This window comes from Lasioglossum baleicum, chromosome 12 (genome assembly GCF_051020765.1).
Source record: "Lasioglossum baleicum chromosome 12, iyLasBale1, whole genome shotgun sequence".
Taxonomy (NCBI): Eukaryota; Metazoa; Arthropoda; class Insecta; order Hymenoptera; family Halictidae; genus Lasioglossum; species Lasioglossum baleicum.
In genome coordinates, this window is record NC_134940.1 from 9138067 (window position 1) to 9161409 (window position 23343).

The 23343-nt window shown below is 40.8% G+C and overlaps 1 protein-coding gene across 9 annotated transcripts in view; it reads right to left on the reverse strand.

Annotated features, from left to right (window-relative positions):
- Positions 1 to 9705: 9705 nt before the first annotated feature.
- Dysc (whirlin protein dyschronic) overlaps positions 9706 to 23343 on the reverse strand; it is a 132239-nt gene continuing 118601 nt past the window's right edge. For all 9 annotated transcript variants that reach the window (XM_076434494.1, XM_076434493.1, XM_076434492.1 and 6 more), the window contains 3 exons: positions 17938 to 18243; positions 17705 to 17783; positions 9706 to 17260 (listed from right to left, as the gene is read on the reverse strand). In XM_076434494.1, coding sequence (XP_076290609.1) covers positions 17118 to 17260; positions 17705 to 17783; positions 17938 to 18243 — 528 coding nt within the window. In that variant the 3' untranslated portion in view covers positions 9706 to 17117. The remainder of the gene's footprint in view (positions 17261 to 17704; positions 17784 to 17937; positions 18244 to 23343) is intronic.

Genomic DNA, 23343 nt, shown 5'->3' on the forward strand with positions numbered 1-23343 from the left:
GTCGAAAGCACAGTGCAGATCCAATTACCACATTCGATGCATATGGAGGATTCGGGGACAAATGTTTCCGGAAAGATTCGATGGAAAATCGACAGCCATCGAAGGACAATGGGAACAGCTGTCGGGATCGCCAGACGATCTGTTCGATGGCTCAAGAATCAGAGAGCAGGGATTAAATGTGGGAAACGGAACAGAGAAAGCGTGGAAATTGTGATTTTCGGATAAGCTTGCCACATTGTTGTCAGCCCCCAGCATCGACCGAAACTGTCGCCATAAACATAATAGCTCTAGAAGAGGAGAAATATTCCGTACACGTTCGGATAAATCGACCAGATAAAATTACATGACCGAAACAAGAAATATTACGTACGCGAAACTCGTTGGGAACAGTATAATCAGTGACGCTTACGTTGCGGCTAAAAATACACAATGAAAATTCTATGCATTAATTGTAAGACTCAGGTGCCACACAGACTTTTATCTCTTTTTCAACTAATCGCAGTAAGCTGAAAATAATAGCACATTAGTTTTAAATTCATTAAATGTTTTTCCTGTTTTATGTTTGACCTACTCATTTTAACGAGGTTGCGTTTCTGGAAATCTCTCTTTTTTAACTAATTGCAGTGACCTGAAAATAATAGCACATTAGTTCTAAATTCATTAAATGTTTTTCCTGTTTTATGTTCGACCTACTCATTTTAACGAGGATGCGTTTCTGGAAATAATTCTTGCATTCACAACTTATCAGATTAGTGGATTTTTTGTAATAAATATTATTTCCGTAGTTTCTCTGAATTTTATTCAATATTTCGAATGCGACAGTCTCGAAAACAAACAAGTTTATCCTGCATCGATAAAAGGCACCCTCCAACCGAATTCAGGAAATCAACCATGGAAATCAAAGAAAATCCCGTGTCGCAGTTCGAAAGGAGCAGCTGTCGAAATCACTATAGAAGAAACCCAGCAAAAGATTAAAGGGGAGGACACACAGAAGGGAAAACCGCCCTGTCTCCCTGCAACACCCTTCTGCAGCACGAAAAAATGCTGTGCACGTGCTGTTTTAGGGTGGTCCAGGGATCTCCAGCCATTCGATCCACGCGAGGAACTTTGAAATTAATTTGCTACCCTAATCAAGCAATCTCGAGTACAAACTTCTCAATAATAGACTGCTTCGGGTTCTTCGTCTTCCCTTACTGTATATTCACGTTGTGTACACGGGAGGAGCTACGCTTGAGCAGTAAAGTACATACGTAAAGGTAGGTACACAAGTACAGGAAAGTAATACTGTTTATAATAATAATATTATAAAGCAATACAATTTTGTAGCAAGAATTAGTTTGAGGCAGAGTAGGGCAATAATCAACTAATATTTAAAAATGACTAATAGCAAAATAGTCATTAGTCAATACTTTTTGATTAGTTAGTGATAACTAAAAGGCAAATAGTTAGTCACAGCTCTAAGTAATCGTTAGCTATTGCTTATTAGTGAATTAGTAGTTGATGATCAGTTATCAATCATTAGTTATCAGACACTATTGTGCGAATAACATACATTCATATTATTAATTAGTTATCACTAATCAAAAAGTTTTGACTGATGACTATTTTGCTATGTCCAACGTGCAAAAAGACTATTAGTAATTTTTAAATATTAGTTGATTATTGCCCTACTCTGGTTTGAGGAGTGAAACAAAATTGAAAAATGCCACATACACTTTGAATAATTTCTTACAGAGAATTATCAGCCCTTTTATACGTTGTTATGCATCAATATTCGAATGTCTTGAGTGAAAACCTGCAGTAATGTGCTCCAAAGTGTCCAAATTAATCACAAGTAGTCCCCCATCGTCTTAAGTCGTCTTCCCATAAAAAGCACCATAAAACCGTCAAACTTGAGCCGAGCAATGATAAGTCGGGTTGATCCTCGAACCGACAAAAGTGACAAATGGCGTGCATTAGGGGCCGAGCAAGCATTAGGAGGATTCCGAGTGATTTGTGAGAGAGAGGAAGCGAAAACAGCTCGACTTCACGCGCATCTTCCTCAAGATGCATCCTCCGGAGGACACGTGTACAGCAGAGAGGCAGATGCAACGGTCTCTTCCTGGTATGGACGGACGTGGCCCTATTTCAGCGAGTGTCCAGAGTCTCCTCCTTGATTTGCGAACAACGGGAGATCGATGACAACCGGTGTACATCCGTGGAAAAAGGAGCCTTCCTGGCGCAGATGCACGTGCCCCGTACAATGGGCCAATGGCGTGCAGAAGAGACCGTCCTAGCCACTTCTGGTACCTCTCCTTGAACAATGAAGTAGAAGAGGTTCTTCTTAAGGTCTGGAAGAGGGGCAAGACGCTGGGAGAGCCGTCTGACGATATCCTAATAACGGATGTTCGACAGACGTTCGGATTTCTTGGTAACTATGGGCGGTTGGAATGCAAATCAACCCTCGTCCGTTCTTCATAAATATAGTTACTCGAATTAATATTCGGACGCTCTAGAAAAGACTATAACTTTTTTAATATTATACTATACGATTTGAACTTTTTGGGAAGCCAGAGCAATTAGTTTACTACAGGATGTGAAAAGAAATTTTTTCAAAAATTGCAATTAATCGGAATTGTAGAAATAATACTAACAGTTGTATTTTACAACTTTTTTATGTGGGCCTACATCGAAAATTTTAAAAATACGTTTTGTAGGTCTGTGTGAATTAAACGTATTCTGAAAATTTCGTAAAAATCGGTCGACGTTGCAATGAGCTAAGTCAATTTAAGTAAAAAAGGATTCTTATATCTTTCAATAATTTTGATGAAACTTTCACAGTGCATATGATTGACACAGAACTACAAAACGTATATTTTGAATTTTGTATATAGCCCACATGAAGTAGTTGTATAATACAACTTTTAGTATTTTTTCTACAATTCCAAGTAATTGCATTTTTTCTTTACGAAACATTCTTTTTCAAATTTTTGAAAAAATTTCTTTTCATATCCTGCAGAAAACTTATTGCTCTAGCTCCCCAAAAACGTTCAAATCGTATAGTACAATACTTAAAAAGTTATCGTCTTTTTTAGAGCGTCCGAATATTAATTTGGTTCACCGTAGATGCACAAAAAGTTCTATAAATTTCATTCTTTTATTTACAGTTTACTTTTGCCAGCTGTGTTTTATTCATAATTAGACTGCGGATTTTATGCATTTATGACAAAAATGGGTAGATATAATTTAAAGCCGCGGACATGTTAAAAATATTTAAGGACATCGGTGTATTAGTTTCAGCTTAATAGGATAATTAAAAGAAGAATACAATTTTTATTTGGCTCCTGCGTCCTGCAATGAATGCAAACATTTTTTATTTTGCATAAAGATCCGCAGTCTCTTCATAATCATTCATACGAATGCATCACGAATAAAATTCCACACGAGAAATCGTTCATCGAGCATCAATCTTCCCCGAGTTCCATCACTTTTGATCCCACGACTACAGGGTTAACAAAAGCACTGGTGCATCTGTGTCTATCGATTTTCGATCGCCGGGTGCGCAGCTCTTTCTAGCCTCGGCATCCAAATTTGACTCTTCCTTTATGATCTGCCCCGGGTCCAAAGGCATTTCGACGTACCGTGACCCGACTTCTGCTGAATATTTCCCGTTGAACAATGCCCAACGAGGAACAGTAGCGAGGCGAGTTCTACGTACGGTCTCGTAGGCAATTCCCTAGCGAAACGAAAAAAATCGCATCCGGTCCGGTGTTCAGTCACTAGTAACCCTGCGGTCTTTTTTCCACCCCTATCCACCTCTAAACCACCCTTAGGAATAGGAAAGCGGGGAGCCCTCGGGGCACGCGTCGTTAAAATTATAGCGACATGTGCGAGCAGTCACGGCTCGTTTGATACGCAAATTCTGCAGAAGTTTAGTAAAATTGGATCTTTAATTCGTTTTCTTTCCCTTGGCACGATCGACCCGTTTCCTGCGCTGTCATGCCGTTAAAGAGGGATGATTCTCGCCGGGAAATGCGTTGTCTATCGTCGCCTTGCTGTAGTTGTTATTTCAGGTGATTGATCGTTCCATGGAAAACCAGCTGTGTTATTAATCGGTTCCTGCAGGAAATTAACGCGGAGGGCTATCTATTCATTTTTAGTTTCTGTGTGGTCTTCGCTATTCGAATTTTACCCTCGCCTGGTTCTCAACAGGAAAAATGGTAAAACAATACTTTGGCACATTATGTTAAAATAAAGAAGTCATAAAAAATTTATAGACAAATTTAAGCGGGTTAAGCAGAAGAAAACAACAGGGTTAAACAGGGAGTGATTGATCGTAGTTTCTTTTAGGAGTGGAAATATTTAAAAGGTCGCCAAAGGGGATGAAAATTCCGGGAGACAGGGGTTGCAGGTCGGATTAAGCCCTGTCGCGAAGTTGGGACGGAAAATGTATGTAACAGGGATTTGCATGGTTAATCAACTTATGCAAATGCGGGCCTGATTTCATTCGGCTTAAGTGTTCCTTAAATTTAAATCGATTCGGCTGAGTTCGTTTTGATTGTGGTTCGCCAAACTGCTGATAACGTCTCTTTGTATAAAAATTGTGAAAACTCGAGTGGAATATCAAAGACCGTAGAAACTAACTGTAGGATCGATATCGTGGAGCCGTCCTGTGGAATATTTTCTTGAACGTTATGCGTCGCGTTAACAGTAAAAATACTTCGTTTGGAACGTCTTATGCTTTAGTATGTGCTCCGGCGATCTATCTGTGGTTTACGACTGTGGTACTACCTCCAAGAAAATTCTTAACAAGATTACGTATTACGTGTGCCCTCCAGCTTGCGCGATAGCGTTACGTAAACCACCCCTGCAATCGACCGTCTGCGAACAATCTATAGTTTTCGTAAAACGTGTGGTTCGTTCTCTTCAATATTTATTTCACCGCCTAAGAGATTCAGTTATTTATAATTAAAATGATTTGCACAGTTCCCTGGTCAATTTTGTACAGTGATCGCGAAGCTGTTTGTAGACCATGACCGAATAAATCGGAAAGAAAAATTCGGGTAGGCGTTACGATATTTTGAAACATAGCCAGCTGCTGCGTGTCTTCTCGCCTCTGTTTTGCAATGGCGGACTCTTATTCCTCGCATAGTATGCGTGTACGAACAGGAATTATGTGGTGGGCGCCACCTTTCGCTGTAAATCAGTCCGTTTCGATGGAATTTCCGGTTCAGAGAATTTTTGTGGTCAATCGGAGCATCTGTTCTTCTGCTGATATTTTTAGCAACATATTCATTCATCACGCTGTTACGGAATGAGTTATACTCATTCGACACATTTAATTGCGAATTCGACGACGCGTGAGCTGCCCGTGACTCGAACAATGCGTTTTGTTTAGCTTGCGATAGATTCAACTGGTTTCTACTGTGGCTCCGTTGATTCTGGAGAGAGGATTGTTTGCGGTTTTAAGCTCATTGTTTGTGGCTCGAAACGGCGGTCTTTGTTTTAACACAAACAAACGATATTTAACGAGGTTTGATGTTTGCACGCGCGCGGCTCGAAATGACGCGCGCCACTTCTGCGAATTTCCCTTTACGCTCTTTTACACTTTCTACGTGTTTGTGTTGGACGTTTCACACAATAACATTTCATTTATTGTACGGAGAGAACGCTTGGGTAAACGCAAGTTATGATTTTGCAATATTCCTGCTGCGAATTCTACGTCTTATGCAACGAACGTCGTTTTCGGGTTGCAAATCTGACCAAACGAGACAAGTCTTTTCATCTCCTGTATGTACGATATATTAACATGTTGACTTTTATAACAGTGCTCATGAAAGCCGCATAAAACCAGGACAATATATGTCGTAATATAAACATGGAAAGGACAAGATTTATGCTTATCTCTTACGATTAGAAAGTATGTATAATCTTTCAAATCCACCAATCTTCTGTTAAACTGATTCGTCCAGCTTCTAAAAAAATTTCCGGTCGACTGGCTCGATTTTAAGAATGTTATTCTCCTTTGCACGAAGTCCGAGTATTAATGGGAATCGCCGTTCGTGAAACTGAAGATTATTTTTACCGGCTTCTATTTTAAGTTCGCAGCGTTAAAAACTCGCATGTGATAAATTGTAGAGTACACTGACAAAGTATAAACTGCGTTTCCAGTTAATCCTGCAGCTTGTCGGTGTTTGAAATATTGCCTACGATAAAACCACGATAACTATTAATAAAAATCCGAGTTACGTAATTATTACAGTACAGCTAGAGAATACGTCGTCCTATAAATTATTCGTCTCTGCCATTCGAGCCGAGTGATTGATTGATTGATTCATACTTTATTCATCGGATGCGGATGTTTTTCATTTGAATAAGTAATTTTTTATCTTGTAAGTTGAGATAGACACTCGATATAGGTTTCTGAGTTAACTGTAACTGGCAGCACGTGTCTGCACTCCTATAGAGCTATCCTGATCTACCTTGCCTACCTTGGATATGACCAGAAACACGTTCACTGTCTTATCGATCATACGTTTGTTGTATACTGATAAATTAGGGATCTGTCAATTTCAAGCGAATGTGTATAAAAAGATAATAATGTTGCTCGCGTCAATGGCATGACATATTGCCAGCAAATTTTGGTAGCATTTCAAAAAACTGCTAATAAATTTTAAAAGACGGAGCATAATGGCCGCGTATGTAAAGAAACAAATTGATAAATGGTTTCGATTTAAATTTGATGATGTTCTAGGGTTGTACGGGTATTCATGTCACGTTAAAAAATTCAGTAATTTCGTAATGAACGTTTTATTCAATTACAATAATAATCGCCATCGTCGTAGTGATGGTAATGATCATAATAACGATCCGCAATAAACAGAAACACAACTGCAGTGACAATAATTACACTCATCACTTTCAATGATATAATAATAATGACGATAACAAGAATGAACAACAACAATCGAACGGACAATTAAAGCATACGCGATTAACGGTAATTTAAACAACACGATCGTACGATTTGCACGTTGAGTTCGATGAATCTTGTGTTACGTATAATACATGCGAAGTTTTGAATGTCGTGTATGTGTGCACAGGGTGTAAAGAAACTGACCGTTACAAATTTCCCCAAACGCTATCCCAACATAAACGATTCGATTACCATACATAATATAAATACTGTTATTTACACTCTACGTAAAGAAGAGTTTATTGTTCCATAACTTCGAGGCAATTTTGCGGTCATAGGTACTAGAACTTAAGGTAAGATAGATCATCACATAAAATAGAAACTAATTGACGAATTAAAAAATAATTCACTCCACAGCAAGCAATTTTCTAATTACAATTAAATCGTCTACTGTCACCTCATTCTAAAGTATATTCCACGAGAGAGTAACCCCGTTTCGCGCAGCTTAGAAGATGGTGGGGGTGCAACGAGCCTATCATCTCTCACTCCACTACCCATTCCCCACTTTCTTGAACCTATTAGGGCAAAGATGCGCAAAGACGAACGAAAACTGGTCTTTCCGCGGGGTTACTCTCTCGTGGGATATACTTTAGCTACTAATTCTTTCACTGTTCTCACAGAAAACGTCGAAAAATCCATAAAAAGTTCTTTCTACATCTCTCATTAATCCCACTTCAAAAAAAGAATATTAATTACAGCACTCGATCGAACAAAAAAAATTCGTCTCGAGCGCGTCAAATTCAAAAACGTTAAAGAAAAACCGTGGGAAAACCCTTCTTTGCACCCTGCGTTCCAGTACCGTGTACAAAGTGTGCCGTTCATGTAACCATTTCATCCTCGCTATCATAATCGTGTTCGTCCCATAAAATGATGAGCGTACGAGTCGTTAATTAACGCGGGACGACTCGTCGTTTCCATCGCGCGGATCATAATTGTATCCGCTCGCACATTCACACACGTTCGCTTTAAATTACGTGTCTGTGTATGCGTGTGTAACAGAGAGAGAGAGAGAGAGAGAGGGTGTATGCTTGTGGTGGAGCGTCTGGTACCGATCATGTGTCCGTGTGTTTGTGTTCGTGTGTACGTGTTCACTAAGGTGTACGAAATCGGCTGCAAAAGGATCTATGAAATGCGTATGAACGAGCGTAGTTTTTTGCTTATGTACAGTGTCCTTTTTGAAACGTTAGAGGTACAGTCACATCTGCTTCAGAATTCGGTCAGCGGTTCACTGAACATAGTAGTCGGGATTGGTTCCGCGTTTATGCTCCGATGATCGCCGTCTCGCGATGATCGTCCCCTGCCCTCATCGCGTTCCGTCATTATGCGACCATTCTCTCATTCGCGCGGCTTTTCCTCGGTTCAGCTGCGGGGATGTGAACGAAGCTTAAGCCAGCGATTCGCGAGCTTTCCCCACCGATCGGCCCCGTTCCGCAACGATTTTTAGTTTTCGATTCGTTCCATTCGTCGTCTGTTAACCGGGGAGGACGAGTTAACTCGTCGTTCATGATCGATATTAACAGATTTTAGCAGTGCTTCGCAGTCCTCCATTTTCTTCTTCGTTCGATCGATAATTCTTTTACTTCGTCGTCCCGTAGCACCCGTATCAGTGTTAATTATGCTATATGTTCATGTCGACAGTGGCAACATCTTTGTCTTTGTAAATTTTTACAAAATTAACTCTTTGTATGATCATTTTTAATGGCGCTCCAGAGGAGATATTATATTGATAGAAAGGCTGTAGAAGTTCATATAAATTGGCATTCCGAAAGAAATATTTATGACAGTAATGGAGAAAAAATGAGTAAGTTCAATTTCTCTCGTGTTTTTCTTCATAGTATCCCTACTGAGAAATATTCGACCATTTATCCGGTTGCACTTCGAAAAAGAAAATGAGAGGCCGAGTTTATCGTCTGTTAATCACTGCTTCTGCATTTCTCTCGAGAACCAGCTACTTAAAATGCGAAAAGGCGTCGAATCGAATCGTTCTACTAAACACAAGGCCTACGATCGTTTTCCACGACCATTAATCACGCCGTTAATCGCAGAGCCACCGTCAAAATCGTACAAATTCTATCATCTGTGCGTTCAATAGTTCATGCATTTAACTGCATATTAATATCACTCTCGGCATTGTACAAACATCATCCACGTGTTCTCGCAATAAAACGATCGGCGGTACGATTCGACGCGGCTCGCGATAAGCGTTCGCGGTATCGGAAAATGATCCGGTTAACAGGACGACGCCTACACGGACGCCTATAAATCCCGGGATTTCACTTTTAATTATAGTGCGGAGCGTACGTCGAGCAGAAGAAAAGACAGTGAGAGACCAGGATTCCTGGCGAACAGCTGGTTCAGCCAGCAGAAAATCCGCCGGTGTCCTTTCATCAGCGTTGGTCTGAATCGCTTTCGATCGCTGTCACAGTCTAATGGCAGCGATCGGTGAGCACCCACGGGCCGATCCGGTGAAAAAGCAAGTTTGCGGAATGGTGGAACGTGCGAAAGCTGAACTGGTTTATCGTACGAGTCTGTGTCTCGGTTTTGTCTCTTTCTCTCGTTTGAAAAAATAAATCACTTTGCTACGTTTACTTTCTTTCTCGCGCGCGCTGCTCCTTTCAGCCACTTGCACACATTCAAACACGTCACCGTGCATACATCAGCAGTATCTGCAAGTCACATACTAATATAATAGTCTGTGGATTTATATGATACGAAATAAAAATTGTCTCTATCATTTCCAAGACATTAGGACCCAATCAGAAATCTTCTTCTTTGTCCAACAGTTTTAAGAAAATTACATATCCACCAGTTTTTCTCAGCTTTCGACTGTTTCAAATCTCTGCTATTCATTTTTATATAAATACATGAAATTCGCAGTCTACAATTTCTTTCTTAAACGGTGAATTCAATGTTAATTTGTACCTAAAGACTTTCTCTGTTCAAGTTACATAAACCTTTTTACACTCATGATAAAAATTCGGTTTAGGTTCGTATACGCTGGACCTAATGAAGAATTCAGATTCCTGTGTCGATGCATTGGAACGTGTTCCAACGTGTACAGGGGGCTTTAGACATTGTTCTTTTCTCTCGTCGTCATCTGCGGTAGCTAAACTATGGACACCGCACTACGTTGCTCGGGTTCTCGCGTTACACTCGCCGGCCTCGTCTAATAATCTCTACCGGAAACACCTACGGATCTATCGCGACTGTTAATCGGCTGGTTTTCCTCGTCGAAGTATCGCTGGTTCTCTACTACTCGAGAATTCTTCTTGATCGACTGTCACGTTTGCACCTACGAACTCGATATAGTATGAAATGCTTCCCGTCCACCCTAATCTGACCTCGATCCATCGTTCTCGACATTACACAGTTTTCTTCGTGAGAAACAAATTGGGCTAACTGTAAAGTATGGCGATGATGTTTCAAGACATCATTACGGGACAACAAATTTTCTCTTATCGAAGTAAGATTTGGAGATCTTAAGTTTGGGATAAAACAATTTCCGTACGTGATCGTCGCATCAAAAATTCAATCGAACGTGTACCTCTTTTCGTCCTAACATTTTTCAAGGACTGAGCAAAATCAGATTAGGATGGAAGAGTGCATGATCGAATTCGTGGTAAAAGAAGCGTCGGCTTCACTATCTCGCGGTCTACGATTACAAGATCGGTGAAGCAGCAAAAGCCGCTGAAGCGGCGCACAGCGGAAACGTTTAGTTATTTTTCTGACAAAACGGCAGAACATTTGATAAAACCGAAGATCGAGCCGTGAAGAATGTTTCTTTAACTGACACATGCCACAGAACTCGTTTCTCCCTATTTTTCCCATATCATATAATATCTCAGCTTCATTTTGAAACAAAATTCACTGCTCTATCTTAATCCTGTCAATAGTTCCGCAATTTCGTCCCGAAACGCATCCACCACGCGTCGCGGAGACATGAACGCTCGGTCACGCGCGGTCGCGCTCGAGGAAAATCTGCAAACCGATTTTCCCCGCGTGCTCGGGAAAAGGCAAACGCGTCGCATTCGTCGGAGAAAGGTGGCGACCGATCGTACACATGATTCGCGCATAGAAATCGGCGTCGTTCTCCACTTGGTTCGCCGTGTTTTATTCGGAACGGTTTAATTTGCGCGATGTGCGCACGGACGCGAGACGCTTTCATCTTTCCGAGGCGAATCCTATTATCCGCGGATCATTTTCGCTTTTCGCGCCAGGGGAATTCAAGGAGGTTTTTGCTAATTGGTGCACACTGTATCAATCGTTTGTAGTTTTTTCTTATTTTTCGAGATAGAGATAGAGATAAAGAGAGAGAGGGAGAGAGAGAGAATTGGAAAGCGACCGATCGAGAGCGAACGCTTTTACGCTTCTGGTCGATAACGTCCGCTTGGCAGGGATTAACTTTGTGTGGAAAAATATCTACCGGCGAATTATCTATTTTTTTACTATTCACCTTATCCTCGATAGGATTGCTCGGGCCAGCGATCGTGAGAACTATCCACGAAACCTTTCTGATATCCGGGTATAATGGTTTATGTTTGGCAGTTTTTTCGAGTCCGTCTAATATCTTCTTTGTGAACCGAGTCGGTGCAACAATAGCCCAAAAATTCATTGTTCCTCGAATTTGATGTATTTGTTATACAACATATAGATCTGTATTCATCTCTCATTCTCTCTTCGTACGCTCTTTTAAAACTATTATACAACAGACTTTCTGCCGAAGTTTCACTCGGTTTCACTTTAAATCAACGAACGGTGTTTTATTCATAATTCAATATCTTACACGTCCGAAATTATAATTTCAAATGGCTCGCTGTGTATAGCGTATGAATGATAATATATCATTTCGTAGAATGCTTTGATGCTGATTTAATAGTAACTATGTATACATCTTTACAGTATTCTGAATAATTTTGGAAAGTTTAGTTCATCTCAATAAACTTCTCTTTAACTTCAGATACTAGAAAATTAATTCATGTTCATGTCTTTATAAAGATCTTTAGTTCAATCACACACGGTTATAAATGGATCAAGATACAGGAAATTATCTGAATTTAAGATCATTCGAATATGGACCTTGAACTTTGCCAATGGCTGAACAATTAATTTTGTCCGGGATTGTTTGACCAACTCGATTCACAGAACAAGTAAATTTGCGTCCTCAGAGCGTGTCTCGCGTTCCACGTTCGCTGACCGATCGGAAATTCGGATGAACCATTCCCCTACAGAACCCTCGATCAATCGCGGCGCTTTTCCAAGGATTAATTTCTCGTTGAAAGCGGTAAGGCATTGTCGGATATGTCAGCTGAGATCTTCGAATCGCTCCATTGATTGCGGTACATCGAATGCTTTACAAAAATATCATCTCGCTTTTCTTTTCTCGCGCCCCGGCAGCTCTCTCGTTCCTTTGTTGCTCGTTTCCGGGGCTGCGAGCTCGGTCCTGGATGCTTCGTTTTATTATTTCTCGTTTTTCTTTTTTTAGAAAAATTCGCTTCGAAAACAGGAAGAAATACTATAGCACGAGGTATATTTTTTCAGCCGGAAAGCAGCTAAACGTTGATTCTTCGCTTCGCTCGACTTCGCTCGCTTTTCGATCCGTTTTGTTTCTTTCCTATTCGAGTGCCGCGACGTTGTTTCGTAGAAAACAACCGCGGCATCGAAACGCTTTTCATGTCTTCCCGGATAGATTGTGGTTCTCGTTTCTGCGTCTTCTTCGGGTCACTTCGGCGCGTTCTCTTCCCCTCGAGCGTTGAAATCTGTTTGCTCTTCGAATTTGCACGCCGCTTTCGCGACTCGCTCCTCGTTTTGTCGAAATGCCAGGCTACTGCGTTTCTTCTAGTTTGCACTGCTGGTTCTCGGTTTTTTGGCACATTTACCAGAACGTGTTCTCGCGATGGCACACACCAACGACCAGAAAATTCGGTTCTTGCCGGGATGAGCTTTCGATTGAGTTGCGACAAGCACGACGACGAAGAACGTACTCAAATTTCGAAACAGAGATTCTTAGTAAACCTGCAAATTTTTATTTGTGTATTTTACAGATTGTTCTGGTAGTTGCAAAGATTTTTTGATACCGTCGTCCTTGCCGCAAGCTGATGGAACGGAAAATTATCTCGTCGAGTCTCGATTGATGATCGTTTATTGAGAATCATGTGTCTAGATTGTGAAGTGTAAAATGTTAATATCGGTAGAGAATATATCACAAATTTAACGTGAGTGGAATCTTAACAAAATAACACGTTCTTCTCGAGTGACGTGATTTTGCCTCGCTCGATTAAGTACCGTTCGCTACTCTATTGATTCGTGTGTCGCATTGCAAACCGAGTCAACAGATTCGACTCCCGATAATTTTCAAATTTAATTCTTCCTGGGGGCGCTGGAAACGCGTCTCCAACGATTTAATACTGCGAAAAGGAATTGATTCCTCCATTTACTCAGACGTTGTTAAAAGTATCAATCTTACACTACACTGGGAATTTCAAGTATTTACAGTAAATATGTGGGCCAATCTTTGAATAAACAAAATTTTAACAAGATATATCGATTTCTTAATCAGGATGTTTCACCTAAAACAAGTAGCTTCAGACAGTGATCCTACTGAAAGAGGAATTTTTCAATAATTATCTTTTTTCACAGTTCTTTTCAAAGATTCGTCCATGACTTTTTATTTACACATATGCACATTATTTTGTTTCCTCTATAATAGCATGAAAATATAATTTTGAATTCATATGGAACTTGTTTGAACAAAATTTTAGATTCCAAAAAATATTTTTTATACTGGTACACACCCTAATTAAGTTTCTCAAGAAAATGATTATCGGAAGAAATCAGCTTTTATCTAATTTGATTTTTGTTGTTTATTTTGGTTTGCAGTTGTTAATTCGGTTTCCACTGTGCAAGCACAATATCCGGTATAATTATCGTCCGACGTAGCTCAAGTAAATCGCAGATAGAATCGATCGAAGGTGACAATGGCTAGAATTTTTGAATCGCTGGTGCCTCTCATCCGATCGCGTTCCTTGTTTCCTACCTCCAATCGACTCGCCATCATCCGATTCGGCTGGTTTTTTCAATTTTTTCGTTTTACACATACGCGACAATTCTACTGAAGCTTTGCACGGTTTGTTTATGTTTTTAAAATTTTTTTCGTATATTCTTAAAAGGTGAGACGATCGCGGACGATCAGTGTTCGAAAAGATGGCGCGGGGATCGCGTTATTTTTTTGGTTGGACTCGGTCGCGTGAAAAATTTACATAGAAACTGGTATAACAGGTAGATAGATAGATAGAGAGAGATACATTAAACAAGACAAGTGTGTCAATCGTGACTATCACAACAACGATTCTACGTTTACTCACCAATAAACCACTACTACTCGTGTAAATTACAATTATCCGCGAGAACGATTACGTTTACGAACGTCTTCTAACAAGCCGGCACTTCAGGAAAACGATTATCTACGCTCTAAAACAAAGATAACAACGAATCTGCGACTGCGAAACTCTAAGTTCAAATGAAACCACGCAATTTACTCGATCACTACCACATTGAACTTCTCGATCTCAATGAGAACTTATCCTAAGAGCTGAAACGTGGCTCGCGTGAAATCAAAATCGTGCGCGTTCAAAACTTCTAAACCGAGTCGTTCGATCATGCTACGGTCGCGAAATTCGAGGCCCGAAATCATGCTAATTAGAGATCTATAATTCACGTATGCGCACGTATAAGAATAAATTCAAACATCATTTTTAATAATAAAAATTAATTCGAGAAACTGTCTGCTTTGATGCAAAAGTACTAATACATTCACTGTGCGTGGTAAAAATCAACTTCTTCAAAATGTAAGTATTGTAGTCCCCTTATATGAAAACAGACAATTCATCGAGTAAATTTTATTATAGTAACCGATGTTTTAATTTATTCTCGTACGAACAACCTCGAATGAAACCATGAAACCTAAAAATTATACGGACGAAAAAATACACGTGTATCGAGACACTTTTAAAATTATACGTGTACGTGAAACACACGCGCGTTTTTAAAACACCTTAAAAACGAAGATTTCTAACAAATATTTCTTGTACAGAATCTTCTTTGATTTTCGTAGGTTTCGAGCTTCGCTTCCGTGGATCACGATCACGTGACGTCTCTCTTCAAAAAATGAATCGCCGCGACTCACGGTTGATCCACTTTTCTGCAAACAAACGATTATCCAAGACCGTGAACAAGGTTTCACACTTTCTCGAGCGGTTCCCACGGAATCCTCTCGTTTTTCAACCGCCCACGCTCTCGCGATCGTCCGCGATCCCTCGAAGGCTTGAACACCGAATGATCAGGCCCGACACTAAGTACGCGATCTCTATGTTTAGGTAACATTTTGAAAATATTCGCACATTTATAGAATTTTTTTTCCGTTTTTCTTTTCGCCCGGCTGTCGGCCACGCACCGGTTGAACTCGCCTAACTCCTCCTCGGCGAACCGGAAGCGCCGGAATAGTGCGTGCCCGACCGCCACCCGGTAGGTACAAGTTGCAATTCCACTACGATAGTCAATAATATAATCATATAATATATATGTATGTATAATATACTTTGTTAAGCCTCAACAATTCCCATAATAAGTCTGTATTAGTCGCGGGCTCGGATCAGGCTCGGGACTTTCGTCGATCGCGCTGTCGATCTTTTTGATATTGTGCTGACATTCTTGGACTATTCATAGTGAAACTCATAGTCGAAACGTTTTACAAACTTCAAGAATGACATAGAAAAATATTCAAACTCTCTTACTACATTAAATTGAACTTGTATTGAATTAAATAAAAAGTTGATTTAAAGGAAAACACATTGTTTTTATATTTTTATAACGAAAAGACAAAATTTCGATGAATCGATCGTAATATCTCGATTTTTCTAATACATTATATGGCAATTGCTTTAATAATGTCAATAAATTTGACATATTTATTCGATTACTTTAATAATTCTGATAAATTGAACACAGTATATCGTCTTCTTCTCTTTAATTTCTTCAAAAACTCTAACAACTCGAGCATAATATTTTCAACTTCTAAGCTTTCCCTCAAATTCAATCTACCCATTTCGCGATAAACACACAAACCCGCAAACCAACAAACCAAAGTCAGAGACTCGCTCTATCACGCCATCGACATGCGCCAGCGACCAATCGACGAAAGTCCGTGCCACCATCATCAGCCAGTGTCTTCGATAACGCATTAGTCAACAGTGAATTATCCGTGTCTCGTGCAGCCTCGGTATGATCGACGCTCGATCACGCCGATATAGCCGCCGTTGAACTTAGGTGTTCGTTTCTGTTCGTGTCCGTGTTAGCTTCGAGCTGAGAGTGTCCTGTGGGACTCGTCGCATCTTAAACGCCTCTTATCAATCCTCCGAATAAAATCTCACGAGTCTCACATCGGTTATCTGGACTGCTAGAATCCTTCCTGGATCGAGGATCTCCCTTACGATTAATAGTATATCATAATTACTATACAGAAAACAATCCCTAATATTTTGGCACAGTCAACTTCCATCCGCCTGCGAGTCAAGCTCCTCACACGTTAAAGTGTCTGTCAACTTAAGTCCCTCATGGAGACCAATCCCCTCTAACATCCTAGTTTCTACATCGTCTCTGAAACTCATCCTCGTCGCGTCCTCAGAGATCGGCTAGCACGGTAGTCTTGTTCGAACCGTTAGCCTACTCTCTAGCAAACGAGGACAGCAACGATCCTACAGTGATCGTCCTACCAGCCTCCATCACCGCTAATGTCCTCCACTTCTCGTCTTCTTGTTCGATGGTTCCCACCATCCAGGGCCAGGTTCGATTAGCACCTAACCGAGAGCTCGAACGTCAATTTCAGCACAAGGGGAGAAGATGAAGAGCAGGCACGTCGAACCTCTTTCCTTTTCTTGCTCCTTGAAGTTCCCGGACGTGCCCGAGACCTGTTCACGACGGTGTCTTCACGTTTTTCAAGATGATGTCCTCGCGTTAGTCGCGATCTCTCCGCGTTTCTTCCGAGTCTCTTCAGCTTCGCCAGCTTGATCGCGATGCTTCAACGTCTGGGACGATCAGCACGCGTTAACGTTCGAACTCTGGAGGCGTTGGGCTACGGTGGCTCCGGCTCGGAGGTGGGAGATTCCTGCTACGCTTCCAAAAAGATCAGAGCCGTCGGCTTCGGCTCAAGATTGCTCTTCTTCGCTTCCACCACCAGGAACTCGATCTCGTTGCGGTCCCGACGAGCGAACGACTCCGCGATCAACCTCGCCACCTCCTGATGATGCAAACCTGAAACAAATACTTCATGAAGGCTTCTGCGATTTTTGTTTCATCGTCAGCGGCTCTCCCGAGCTGCTGGCACGCCTAAGACAACTGGGTTATGGCTCGGTGACTTTCCATCGAGGCTGCGTGGGCCTGTGATGGCCCATTGTCCCTGGTATGACTTGCGGTTTGAATGGAGATCTCTATGAATTTATGGCATGTGCGCCTTAAAATGAGGGCCTTCATTATGGCTTCTAGTTAGACTTTGAATTCTTTATAAGTAACGTTGAATTATTTGTTGTTGTCTATCGGGGATATTGGTGAGGAAACAGGCCGATAAAATTGACGGTGGTTCTTCATTATTGCCGATAACACGGCGAAATTCATTTTCTCCTTTTCCAAGCGTCGAACTTCTAACGACACAGTTCCGAAGTAACAGCATAAAAATTCCAATATTAGTTCTGAAATTACCTTCGACTTTGTGGCCGTCAACTTCTAGAATCAATTGACCGACTTCCAGCCCGCCAGCCTCGTAAGCCGCTCCATTATCCTGTGAACACAACGACTTATCAGCACCCGGCGACTATCAACACAGCCACGTCGACATGGCTTGTATTACACCTATTAATATTAGTAAACACGAAGAAGATGTATCGAACTTTTTTGAGCGCAATCTATGTCCGGTTTTTTGGTTCTTTACTCACATGTATGTTGATGATCCTGGGCAGTGGATGCTTGGTGTTAGCACCGCCCTCGATGGCAATGCCCAGAGTGGACTTGGTCTTCTTGACGGTGATCCTCAGGTTCCCTTGATGATCGGGCACCACCAGGGCGCCGTCTTCCTCTCTTCTCTCGGACATCTCGCTCCTGGTCAACCTTTGAGCGCTATGGTGTCTTCTTGGTGGACCACCAGCACCACCGGCTCCGGCGGACCCGCCACCGGAGCCACCTTCTTCGAGGAGCTGGGCTTCCTGCATGTCGAAGCTCCGCGAGAGCTTGTGCGCGAGTTCCTGAAACGGGCAAAGCTACGATTCACCGGCAAGAATTGACCGCCTGGTCCGGCTTCCGGTCGACCCTGCAGCCTCGTGACAGCCAACTTCATTCTCAACATCCGTAAACATCTTTCTCATCAACAGCATCAAACAGCAAATTTCTCTTGCTCGGTACCCAATTTTTCTATCCCTCTTCGACTTCAGAAGAGTGTACACTAGTGCCGATCACTTTAGAACAATGCAGACTTTCAAGCTCGTGCATAGCTTTCAGATAGATGAATGTTTGGTCCTGAGAAAATCAAGTCACATTTTCTAGCCCCTCTCGCGATTTCGAAAGATGTGCGGTAAAAACAGTATGCAGCAGTGCCATCAGCTTCAGAATAATGCACATTATTCTTCTGATAAAAATTGCAAAACATTGTTTACTTCATGCATAACTCTTAGGAATAGTTGCATCAGTTTTTGATCTTGTACAGAACTTACTCGTTTCTTCTAGCTTTCGTTAATTCAGAAAGATTATATTAATGCAATCAATTAAATAGTGTAAATGAAATGCTTGATAATAGTATTAGAAATTCATTCAATACATGCATAACTTTTAGAGTTTGTTTAATTAATTTTAAGTCTCCGCGTAATCAGAAGTTACTGACTTCTTTATACCGTTTATAGATTTTAAAAAGTATTCAAGAATCGTGGCAATTATTTTGCTGATGAAAATAAAAATCAATCGTTAACTTCATGCAGAGCCATTGTAGATTTTCAAGTTCATCTTCTTCCTCAAGACTTCAAAGATGTGCAGTAACGACATGAACAGAATAAAATTGGATATAACACAAGATACATGCTTCAATTTAAAGAAAAGCATTGAATTCTATTGAAAAAACTTTTTATAAATCATTTTTATTTCAGTAGTTCTTCCAGTTAAATGGAAACACTGACTGACTGAAGGATTTCGTAAGTGACATTCCTCTGTCTGGTACGGAATTGAGATCTCTAAAGTATTCGAAAAGATTTTAAGTAATTTCGGAGTCTCGATGGCTGTCACGCAGCCTGTCAAAGTCACATCCGGCACGCTCGCGAACGATGGCAGCACACAAGAGCTAAAAAGGCTGATGCTGACGAGTTCGTGTGCACGCTGTAGTCGAAGAGAGTCCTGGTAGTCTGCAAAGTTGCTTGCGAGATGAGTTTCAAGCTTGTGTCAAAGTATAAACGAGAGAATACTACCTAAAATTATCAAAACATCTGAGCATATCAGTCCCTTCAATTTATCCGAAAAACAAATCAATCAAAGTGCTCTCGCATATCTCAATTGGAAAAATAAGTGCATTAGATTATTTTACAAAATGTAGGACGATTCTAAATTAATTGTTTCCGATGTGCAGCTTGGACCATTTCATTTTAAAGTGCGCAGTGCACTGACCGATGACGTGGCATTAATGTAGAATCATCCTGAGCAATTCTGACCAGAAAATTGAATTCTCAATGACAATTTTTCTTCATTCCAGTAATTAACAAGGTTAATAGGAGAAATTAACAATGTCCAACTTGGTTCGTCTACCGGCTTCACTTCTCCACAACGGTGCACATCACCCGGTACCTATATGCAATCGTACATAACATCGTGTTGAAACGTAAGTCATGACAATACATATCGATATAGGTCACAAGAGTAAGATTAAAAAATTAAGTCATGCTTGCTGATAGGCTGGTAGCAGTTGGGTGTTGGTGGTGCTCGGACAGAGTGGTGGTGGTGGTGGTGGTGGTGGTGGTGGTAGTGGCAGTGGTAGTGGTGTTTTTGTCGCGCAATTATTCTCGGTTAGCCTAACTTTTTAACTGACCTGTAACTGCACGATTGATTTTAACAATGCATATAGACGACCGGCGTGGCAAATGTCAATCGTGTGTGGAACAAAAAGTCATGAGATGATGGGAAGAAAGTGTTGAACGAAGACAATCTCCAAAAATTATGTAAAACGTTCGTCTATAAAAAAGGAAATTTGGAATTTATTTTCACAAAATTGCTCAAGTTTTACTTCGAAGCTCTTTGGATTGTTATGCACTTTAAACTTGACTAATATAAATAACAAAGTGACACAGTATTTAGCACACGTTCGTATTTCCGATTTATCGAGAAATTTATCGACTCGGTCTCTTAAAAATTTATTTAAAAATGGGGAACTCGTCTGAAAGCCGGCGGTGCTCGTTAAAGAAAATTCTTAATCGAATTCCTCCACGCACAGACCAAGCATTAATTTTCTTCCGCAAGTAAAACAGCCGAACTTTTACCAGAACTTTAAGCAGTTCGTTAAAACGAACGCCTCTGTGCATATCAAATTTCCAGCGGTCTCTTCTTTTTCTCTTCCCCTTGCATCCCCGTGCAAGAATTCATTTTAATAATTCCGATAAAAACAAAATTTCTCGAAGTTGAGTCGGATCTTCGTTGAACATCTCCGCCGAATATTAAATAACCTCGAACTAGTTCTCGCGAAAATTCGGAATAAATTCGCTCGCTGTTGTAAAAGCATTAAATAGATGCTCGTCGAATTGGTTTCGATTATCGGAATCATAGTTCACGGTCGGCGAACATGAAAATCGAGTCGCTCCTCGCGGAGAAACGTGAACCGCGAATGGAGAAAGTGTTTCGCGTACGTGAGACACGCAAATCCACGCAGAATTTCTCTTCCTACAATTCTGCCTTCCTGTAGTCGCCGAAATCATTTCCGAATCGCCTCGATCCGCGAAAACAAGCGCGCAAATGGCGGACGAAATGATCGATACAGAGATGGAAATATTTCTTTGCTTCATCCTCAAAATTATTTACTAATATCAGTCTTTAAATGTTTCTGAAATTAATTTCTGAGCCTGACAGGAAGACTTTACTTCTTTGGACGAGACTCATTAATTTATAATGATGCTATTTAAAGTGTTCAAAAAGAGAATCGTAATTTAAGGGAGTTGCCAATAAAATGTCTACATTAAAGACTGTTATCTTGAACAAATTGTATTAAATGTTGTATTAAAGTAGTGCCGAAGTTTTAATTATCGTAAAGTAAAATGGTTCATCTCCAGAGATTTTAAGTAACGAATGTAATCAAGTCTCTTTCTAAAAAAAAAACAACAAATGAACTTTAGATTCGCAGTTCGACCGAAACAAACAGTGCAAAACAGACTCTCGCGAACAAGGATCGGAAAGATTTTTCGCGTACTCGCCGGCCGATTGAATCCGGATAATTTCTCCGTTTCGTTTCACAAAAGAGTGTGTATATCGCGAAAAAACAGGTTCCTCCGTTAGCGAATAAATTATTATCCTCGGCTGTATTCATTGCGAACTGTTCGAACAAGCTTTCCCAATCGCCACTAAAGGAAAAGAGAAAGAGAGAGAGAGAGAGAGAGAGAGAGAGAGAGAGAGAGAGAGAGAGAGAGAGAGAGAGAGAGAGAGAGAGAGAGAGAGAGAGAGAGAGAGAGAGAGAGAGAGAGAGAGAGAGAGAGAGAGAGAGAGAGAGAGAGAGAGAGAAAAGAACGGGAACAGTTTGAATTCCCAGCTCAGCCCGAATGCGATGAGAAACAAAAGGGAACCGGGCGCGTCGTGTCGGTAAAGGAAAAAGAAATTAATTCGAGCGACGCGATGATCGATCGGAATCGCGGCGATTAATTGCGCCTCGATGCAAAACGCGGGGCCGCTCAATTACCGAAGCCCATCAGGAAATCGTTGCTTTACAGATTTTCCGGGTGTCCCCTCCCGCCAGGGTTTCCTTGTTCGGTGAAAACCACTGTGTCTCGGACTTTCTCTGCTGATTTACCGTCATCGATAGCGCGATTCCATTAGTCTAGCGACTTTCTTCGCTTGTTCCTTCTTCGGGGCATACTACTACGAGTGGTCACTATGCGGGAAGATCTACGGACTCGGAAGATCGGATTCTTGCTTCTCTAATGTGGATCTAAGGTCTGGTACACACGAACTTCCGTCTGTGCATTGACAACCCCTTCATGTAGCACTTTCACTTGGATGAGATTATAAATTGTACTTTAATTGAGTGTCCAGAGAAGTTCTATGAAAACTGTACTTTAATTGAGTGTCCAGAAAAGTTCTATGAACATTGTACTTTAATTGAGTGTCCAGAAAAGTTCTATGAAAATTGTACCTTGATTTGTGGAAAAAAGTTGAATGGAAATTGTACTTTAGTTGAGTGTACTGAAAGCACCTTCCTAAAATAAAACATACTAAAAATTATATTGTTTGCAACTGGAAGTCATCAGATATAATATTAATTTCCCCTGAGTGAGTTTGTTAAATGTTTTGGAAGTTCGTGCGACCAACATGGCGTCGTTGACAGGCTACGTCTACCGACTATGTCAACTGTGATGCCGGCCTAATGTCTCTCTAATCGTTTAGGCGAGCGAAGTATTACTTTCGACAGCATCTACGCGGATCCTGTATCCTTTCTCGCTACACTCCTTTTTTCCCCCCAATTCTATTTCCCCTTCATTTTCGATGTGAGTAAAGTGATCGTGCATGCCAAGACATCTATGTAAATATACTTTGATATATGGACACGTGTGTACATATAATTATACGGCAGCTTGCGAAGCGTCCCGCTATAATTATACATATCGTGTACAGTAGTCGTGCTTGAATATAATAAGGACAAATCGAAAGTAGCATGTGCAAGACATCTAAGAAAAAACACGTACACACCTATCGCTATTTCGACTAAGTTCGCTAGCTCTAAGAGCAAAAAGGAAATTGATCTTGGTGGATACAGATAAAATAGACAGAGAAAACGTGAGTGAACAAAGTGAGATAGGGAGACAGATAGAGAGAGATAGAGAGATAGAGAGAGAGAGAGAGAGAGAGAAAGAGAGGAAAAGAAAGACAGAGATCTAATTGGGAGAACTTCATGCCGAAGGGGATGATCTTATCCGATGGCTTGAATCGTGACTGGATAATAGTTTGATAATTGGTGACCTTCAAACAGGCCTGAAGATCTGTTTATTGGTTACCCATCACGCACTCTGGCAGGGAGTTTGCTTATTTTTTTTAACGAGACTGTGCAAAAATCCAATTAGAAATTAAGGGAAAATTGCTAATCGAAGGTACAAAAAGATATGAAGATCAAA